General features: G+C 40.8%; 1 protein-coding gene across 1 annotated transcript; it reads right to left on the minus strand.

Annotated features, from left to right (window-relative positions):
* Nucleotides 1-775: 775 nt before the first annotated feature.
* On the minus strand, nucleotides 776-8,382 carry LOC137268825 (high mobility group nucleosome-binding domain-containing protein 5-like). Its single transcript, XM_067803387.1, has 5 exons — nucleotides 8,254-8,382; nucleotides 7,633-7,878; nucleotides 2,588-2,890; nucleotides 2,354-2,554; nucleotides 776-892 (listed from the first exon to the last, which is right to left on the minus strand). The coding sequence occupies exons 1-5, from the start codon at nucleotides 8,380-8,382 to the stop codon at nucleotides 776-778; spliced, it is 996 nt and encodes a 331-aa protein (XP_067659488.1).
* Nucleotides 8,383-8,886: the final 504 nt, after the last annotated feature.

Here is an 8,886-nt window from a genome sequence, read left to right on the forward strand (position 1 = left end):
TTTCGTTCATTTGGATTTTATGAAAACTAGATTTCAGATTCATACTGAAAATTTGACCTTCAGAATGTAGACTATTTCAACGCTAATATTTAAAATCTTTTTTAAATCGATACCCCACAGTATCATAGCAAAATAAGTTATGCGATTGTATTTGTTATTAACATCCTTCCTGGTTGTTGGCCTAAAGGGGAAATACAACAGTTGACCGGTCGGCAGTCAGACGTGTCTGAGTGTATTTGTATGTCTGGCCTCGTACATACACATACACACGCACACGCACACGCACACGCACACGCACACGCACACGCATCGTCAGATACGACTCACGCACGAACAAACACTCACTTAAACGGACACACGCAGATACTACGTACGAACAAACTGATGAACACCCAGAGATGCGACGCTCGTATACCCCTCCCTCTCTCACACTCACATGCACGCACACACGCTTACAAACGCGCACAAGCACATATTTTTTGCCAGGGTGAAACATTGTCATCAGGTGGACACTGCTTCAAGGACAAGTTGTTGGCATGACCTCGCGCGAAACACGAGCGAAGAATGACTTCATGGCTGTAATGTGAGACTGATGACTGGTTTGTAAGATTCAGACACATGAAGGGGGCTGAGGGTCAACGGGTTTTCAAGCCGGAAGTCTATGAATAATCAGGCCTTGACCAAGTGATTCAAATTTGAAGGCATTTGAAGGCATCCCAAATGTAAACAAACTCCCACTCGCCCACTCGCGAAACAATTGCAGCGATATCGTAGTTTAGCGGTATAACAGAAACACAACGCCCCTATCGGAAACAATGTCGGTAATACTTGAAACAAGCTCGGCAATCTTCGGAGATTTCTCGGCTCCGTTCCGTGATTTGTCGGTCACGTCCTGAAACTCACACATCAAAACATGCATTGAATGCGTTTAGGTGTGAAGTGTTGTCGGAGCTATAGATTATGTTTTTAGGAAAATATCGTCACTGCAAAACAGCGTCATAAGTCATGCCCAAGGTGGTTGTTTAAGTCTGAAATTAGGAACCCTCCGGGGACATGACAATGACGTGTTTCAATCAAGTCAGTGAAGGTGACCACCCGATCCTACTGGTCACCTCGTTTTAGGTTAATGGGGACCAATCCTAACCCGGATTTTCAGGTGTCGTGTTTGTTTGTCCGCCAGAGTTGTGTCTCATATATTGTCATACCGATGGTCGTGGGTTCGAATCCCAGATTTGACCAAATACTGTTTCTGTGGATGTCAGTGTGCGCATGCTTGTCGCCACTGGTTCCGCCTGATTGGTGAATGGCTTACGCCTGCCTCATCATGTGTTAAAGCTGCAATTTAACAGCCATAGTACAATATTAATACGCAATTAGCAGATGGTCTACTAAATTCAGAAAATCGTGGTATAATAATGTTCTGTCACTACTTAGTTCTTTACAGCTGCCAAACTCTGACGTACACAGTGTTACGGTTAGAAATTTGCCGTAACAAAAGGTATAAGATATCCCCACAGAAGCAGAAATACATCACACTGACAAGTCTAAAATAGTCAGTAATATGTATTGAACACACAAACGCAAGATTCAGAGATTCACAATAGAGGTTACAATGCACCTGAGTCAAATCTAAAGTAATGACTCACAAATATAATATCAAAGTCTTGGTCTGAGAGTGAGAAACAGTACATTGAATGTAACACAGCGAGCTGTCAGGCAGCGGTCATTTAGGTCAAGCGTTTACAAAGACAGGCAGATTGATGTTGGCCGAATGATGTATTCCATTTATCCGTGTGTGTCCGGGTGGTCAACACGATAACCAGGCTTACTTCGTGCGTTGCTTTCACATCGCCACTAACTTAGAACTTTCTCGCAGTCTCCCGGAAGTAAACGCAACTGACCCAATAATAATTATCACTTAATCAATAATACAATTTACAGAAAATACACTCTCGTAACAACACCATGCCCCGGTCTGATCTCAAGTCTATGCAAAAATTGGCTCTTTGACTGTAGAGAATGGCTCTTTACCCAATGCTTCCCTGTTGACCAGGTCACTTTCATTATGCAAGACAGCCAGTTTATTCAACAAATAGCCGCTTTACTCCCACGCATGTATAATCCTCTTCACTTCACAAATTACCCTACCTCTTCTCTATTTAACTTCACCATGTTGTCCTTCTTCAAAACGTCGGGTACAAATTTCACAATCCTACTAATATTACACTACTTTAATGCTACACTATCACACCGACTATAGTAGTTCATTATGAAATTTTAACTTCTCTTTATAAATGCAATATAGGGTCTCATAGGCCGTGTCGTTGTACTCAGTTCTATGCCTATATTTTACGATGCTCTTTATAGCGTACAACTTGTGAAACTTAAGTAAACACTTCTCTTCTTCTCCTCCTTCTTCTTCTCCTTCTCCTCCTTCTTCTTCTCCTCCTTCTTCTCCTCCCCTCCTCCTTCTCCTCTCCTCCTCCTTCTCCTTCTTCCTATCCTCCTTCTTCTTTGTCTTCTTCTTCTTCTCCTTCTTCTTTTCCTCCTCCTCCTTCTTCTTTTCCTTCTCCTTCTACTCCTCTACTTCTCCTCCTCCTCCTTCTTCTGCTTCTTCTTCTTCTTTTCCTCCTCCTTCTTCTTTTCCTTCTTCTTCTTCTCTTCTTCTTCTTCTTCTTCTTTTCCCACTCCTCCTTCTTTTCCTTCTTCGTCTCCTCCTCCTCCTCCTTCTTCTTCTCCTCCTTCTCTCCTCCTTCTCTCCTCCTTTTCCTCTTCCTTCGTCTCCCTCCTCTTCTCCTCTTTTCTTCTTCTCCTTCTCCTCCTTCTTCTCCTCCTCCTTCTTTTCCTCCTCCTTATTCTTCTTCTTCTCCTCCTCCTTCTTCTTCCTCGTCTATGACTATTTCCTCACATAATTTTGAAGGCGTTGTTTGACTGAATTGTGTTGGAAGAGGTGTTACGTCCAACTCACTCACAAAATTAAATTCCTCCTATGTAAACAAAAAACATTTCTCATTCAAGGAAGGCCCTTTCGATATCACAGTGAACTGTGCAGTAGACGATAAATGGTTCAGTGAGTGAGTAAGTGAGTTAAAATTTAACGTCACATCGGCAATATCTCAGCCATATCGTGACGAGAACATCTAATATCGAAATTAATTATATGTCTACTATAAAACCTGTCAACGAAGGACAGCAAAACAACCAGAACATCACAAATGGAATTAAAACTAGCAAGTAAAGTTAAAAACAACATCACCATTAGGACAATACACTATAAAATCAGGCTATAGATCGCCAACAACTGAAGGTAGATCACCAAACCAGGGACCATGGTGACTTACAGTACCTTTGCTACCTACATGGACTCTAGTTGGATTTACGACCTTCCCTTCAACCGCTGGCGAGTATACAAAATGCTAACGAAAACTAAAACAACAAGAATACTACGATTAAAAACCTGGTAGATTTAAATTTACATCGAATGTTTGTGGACTTACGTACCCTCTCAGGAGGACAATAATTTTACAATACTTCAACCCCCTTTGAGGGTACAGCCACTAACAATTCTAGTTCCTAACCTAAACTACCAATCATTAAAATACATTTATATACAGAACATATTACTCAAAATTCAACCAAGAAATCAATTTCCTTTAAAAAAAACAATAATTAAATGAGCGCTGACTGTGTTAAAAAGATATGCTTGACCGTGACTCTCTCATCACAAGGGATACAAAACGGAGGATCCTCACCTTTTAAAAGGTATGCATGAGTGTATCTTCTTCAAATCTGGGACCCGTGAAGGTCCCGGGGTAGAATAGGCCTTCAGCAACCCATGCTTGCCATAAAAGGCGACTCAGCTTGTCGTAAGAGGCGACTAACGGGATCGGGTGGTCAGGCTCGCTGACTTGGTTGACGCGTGTCATCGGTTCCCAATTGCGCAGATCGATGCTCATGTTGTTGATCACTGGATTGTCTGGTCCAGACTCGATTATTTACAGACCGCCGCCATATAGCTGTAATATTGCTGAGTGCGGCGTAAAACTAAACTAAACTCACTCACTCACTCAAATCTGGACTGACAACCCAAGTATGTATAACCAATGTAGGGTTTTATTTCATGTAGTTTATTTATACCTACTTGGGTGTCCCACATCTTCTGCATCAGATCACGAGTGTAAGCTCTAATGCTAGCTTTGTAGTCAGAATAAGGAATAAGAAGTGGTGTCACAGATTTGTTGAGTGCTGCCTTAGCAGCACGATCGGCCATTGTGTTACCGGAAATGCCAACGTGGCTGGGTAACCAACAGAATACGATGTCGTACTGGCCAGTAGCAAGATCATTATATAATTCAATAATTTAAATTAAAAGTGGATGTTAACAAGAAAGATTTTTAATAGTCTGAAGGCAAGAAAGAGAGTCGGAATAGATTATATATTGTTTATGTTTATGGCATCTTTGAATATATTTAAGAGCTGTTAATATGGCGTTAGCCTCAGCTGTAAAAATAGAACTGTTGTCTGGTAATCTAGAAGATATTGTTCTGGATCCAATGACAGTGGCACAAGCTACTGCGCCACCGTCCTTGGACCCATCTGTAAATAAGGATTTATAACTGCTATATTTATGTTTCAATTCATTATATTCTTGGTTATACTGTAATTCATTAGTTTCTGATTTTTTAAATGTGGTCAGTGTTAGGTCCACTTGGAGCCTAACCAACTGCCAAGGAGGAGAAGAAAGAAGACGGGAAGGAGCTATATTTTCCAGCTCAATGCCGGCCGCAAGAAATGGTTTAATTCATAAACCAAGAGGCGGTACAAGCGAAGATTTCATGTTGTATAAATCCTCACACAGAGGACTGAAAACACAGTTATATGCAGGGTTTGACTCACTGGAATATAATTTTGTTACATACTGTAAAGCTAGTTTGATACGTCGCTGCTCAAGAGATGGCTCATCGGCCTCAACGTACAGGCTGTCAACAGGTGAAGTTCGAAAGGAGCCAAGACAAAGTCTTAGACCTTGATGGTGAACAGAATCTAAAAGTTTCAGGCTGCTTTTACAGGCTCCACCATATACAATGGAGCCATAATCAAGTTTTGACCGGATCAGTGATCGATAAAGTTGCAGGAGGGTAGCTTGGTCCCCTCCCCATTTAGAATTTGAAACGACTTTCAACAAGTCAAGTGCCTTCAGGCATTTAGTTTTGAGGGATTTGATATGTGGTAGAAACGTTAAATGTGAGTCAAAAATTAATCCCAAGAACTTGGCCTCCTTTACAACTTTTATGGGAGATCCATTTAGAAACAGTTCAGGATCGTTACGCGGTTTACATTTTCTACAAAAATGTATACAATTAGTCTTGGTTTTAGAAAATTTAAAGCCGTTTTCAAGACACCATTTATCTATCTTGTTTAAACACAATTGCAGTTGCTGTTCAATAGTATGCATATTTTTACCACGACAGGAAATATTAAAATCATCCACAAATAACGATCCATGAATTGAATCGTTTAAAACTTTGGACAAACTCTTGATCTTGATGCTAAAAAGTGTGACAGACAAGATACTGCCTTGGGGAACACCCTGATCCTGATTATAATGGTCAGACAGAGTAGAGCCCACCCGGACTTGAAATTGCCTATCTTTTAAAAACTGAGATATAAAAAGAGGTAAACGACCCCTCAACCCAAAATCATGTAAATCCTTCAAAATGCCATGTTTCCAGGTGGTATCATACGCTTTCTCGAGATCAAAGAATATCGATACTGCATGTTGCTTATTTATTATTGCATTTTTGACAAAGGATTCTAGGCGTACCAAGTGATCAATGGTACTACGATTCTTCCGGAAGCCACATTGAATGTTAGTGATGGGGTCGTTGGTTTCCAGGTACCAGACTAGACGATTATTAACCATACGTTCCTTAGTCTTGCAAACACAGCTAGTTAAAGAAATTGGTCTGTAATTAGATGGATCGGTATGATCCCGGCCAGGTTTAGGAATAGGAATGATTATAGCATTTCGCCAAGATGGTGGGAAATTACCAGAAGTCCAGATACTGTCAAAGATATTCAATAATGTTTCTAAACACGATTCAGGGAGATGTTTAAGGAGCTGATAATGAATATTATCGGGTCCTGAAGCAGTGTCATGAGCTTGCCCAAGAGCAGCATTGAGCTCATGAATAGAAAATAGTTCATTATAATCCTCCCCATTATCTGAGTTAAAATATATTCTATAATATATTAATATTCTTTCTTTCTTGATGGTTTTTAAATTTCTGAAAAGTCGGTGAATAATTGGATGAGGAGGAATGTTTAGCTAACGTTTCACCTAGTATATTAGCAATATCAGCTTTTTCAGTTAAAAGGGTTTCACCCTCCTTAAGATGGTGCACATTACATTTGGAACATTTACCTTTTATCTTCTTCACCATATTCCATACCTTAGAAATAGGTGTTCGTGAGTTAATTCTAGAAACATAATTTCGCCACGACTGTCGTTTACTTTGTTTAAATGTACGACGATCCTGGGCGTTTGAAATTTTAAACTGGTTTAAGTTATGGACGGTTGGATGTCGACGGAAATATTTTTCCGCCTTTTTTCTAGCCCTTCTAGCCTGTTTGCAATCAGTTGTAAACCATGGCTTCCGAATATGTGGAACCATAGAGGACTTGGGAATACAATCATCGGCAATCATGTTTAATTCATCTGAAAACATCTGAATAGGATCAGACACATTGAGAAAGAATTCTGGTTTTAGTCTGTTAGTGCATAAGATCTCGAATAAAGACCAATCTGCCTTGTTAAAGTTCCATCTAGACGACGGTGCAGCGTCACTGGGGTTTATGGCTGAAAGTATAGTGGGAAAATGGTCACTTCCACAAAGATCATCGTGGACTGACCATTCAAATTCATTGTATAAACTGGAATCAGCAACAGATAAATCAAGAGAGGAGTATGAACCTGTCGCGGGATGAGGATATGTATGAGGATTATCATTGAAAATGCATAAATCAGTATTCGTGAAGAAATCCTCAAGAATCTTTCCTTTCCCATTGGTGTTACTGCTACCCCAAATGGGGTTATGACCATTTAAGTCTCCCATGATAATACAAGGTTATGGGAGTTGGTCATAAAGGATCTGAAGATCGGATTGCTGCAGAGTCGATGATGGCGGAATATACAATGGACACAAGGTAACAACTATATGCAGAGTAACACGGACTGCAACTGCCTGAAGAGGGGTAGTGAGAGGAACAAGACTGTGGATAGTTCCCTGCTTCACCAAGATAGAAGATCCCCCTGTAGCTTTATTACCGGGAGGTGAGAAACAGTGGTATGAATCATATTGTCTGATATGAAAGTCATCCGTGGGTTTTAGATCCGTGTTTCTTGCAAACATAATGCTGCTGGCTTGAAGTCTTGAATTAATAGTTGCAAATCAGTGAAATTGTTTTGAAGGCCTCTACAGTTCTACTGAAGGATATTGAATGAACAGCTCATGGAGGCTGAACTGGAGATCGGGATCTTGAGGAAGATCCTCTCCGTTGAGTTGTCGGAGATGGAGTGACTTCCATGTCTAGAGGTTCAAAGTTGTTATGAACCTCTACAGGGGATGTTACTGGGGAAGGCACCTCTACATGTTTGAGGGTCCTAGATCCTTTCTTCTTTGATTGTTTCTTTTCCTTGTTAGTAAGTTTTACACTATTTTGTGAGTTTTCCACTGTCTCGGGCTCTCGAGCAAGCGGAGGTCCAGATTGAATAACAGTTTGTGAAGCCAACGTTGATGATTTGTTGTCTTCAGGAATAACTGATTGCTTATCACTGACCCAGCAGATGTCTGTCTGACATGCTCTGTCAACTTTGCTCTGTGAAGAGGTAACAACAGCAGAATAAGAGTGAGAATGTGACTGAGTTGGATAAGTCTGAGTTGTCAGTAATTTTGTTGCCTCTGAAAAAGAAATAGTTTTTGTATACTTCAGTTTGATAATCTGGGATTGCTTCTGAAAGAATGGACAGGATTTTGAAGAAGAGAAGTGGTCACCGTTGCAGTTAGCACACCTGATATCATCTGTACAGGTATCCATACCTTCATGAGTTTTGCTATAACGACAGCATGTTGGAGATTTATTGCAGGACCTGGCCCCATGTCCAAACTTCTGACAGTTATAACAACGGAGTGGAGTCGGTATATACACATCGACTCCAATGTTGAAATAACCAGCCTTAATTGATGGTGGTACTTTTGGTAAGGCAAATGTAAGAAGATGCGTGGTCGTTTGAACAATCCTGTCTTGCTCCTTCCTAGTAAATCTCTTCACAGATGTTACTCCTTGAGACTTCAGCTCTATCGCTATCTCATCCTCAGACATGTCAGACAGACATCTAGCACGATCACGGATTACACCTCTACAAGAATTTAGATATTTGTGTACCGAGACAGAAATTTCAGTGGTTCCAAAATGGCTTGCTTTGAGTAAATTGGTAGACTGTTGACGTCTTAAACATTCAACTAGCAGGGATCCATTTCGTAAACGCGATACGTTCTTAACGTCTCCACAAATCCCTTCAACAGCCTTAGAAACAACAAAAGGATTAATCTTAAGGGGTGTACCATTAATTCCATCTACCACCAGAAACCGCGGCCATGAGTCAGCATTATCCTGTGAGACACTGTCATCATCAGATGAAATGATTTCTGTATCTAGATGCCTTCTTTTACTTTTCGATCGTGAACCAGTGTATTGTAAGGTTGCCATGATAAGGGAAAAGATTCAACATCCCTGCTCCCCACCCACCATGGAGTGTCCACAAGGACGGTGTCGAAGTGGAAGCCAACTACAAGCACCAGGGTTACAGGGATGCTATACTCCAGC

This window comes from Haliotis asinina, chromosome 16 (assembly GCF_037392515.1).
Source record: "Haliotis asinina isolate JCU_RB_2024 chromosome 16, JCU_Hal_asi_v2, whole genome shotgun sequence".
Lineage (NCBI taxonomy): Eukaryota > Metazoa > Mollusca > Gastropoda > Lepetellida > Haliotidae > Haliotis > Haliotis asinina.

Coding starts and splice junctions, on each gene's coding strand:
- LOC137268825 (XM_067803387.1), bottom strand. CDS start 8,382: ATGTCTGAGGATGAGATAGCGATAGAGCTGAAGTCTCAAGGAGTAACA. Junction 7,879..8,253: donor TTACATTTGCCTTACCAAAA/GTACCACCATCA, acceptor ACCTCTTCACAG/AGCAAAGTTGACAGAGCATG. Junction 2,555..2,587: donor AAGAAGGAGGAGGAGGAGAA/GTAGAGGAGTAG, acceptor GAAAAGAAGAAG/GAGGAGGAGGAAAAGAAGAA.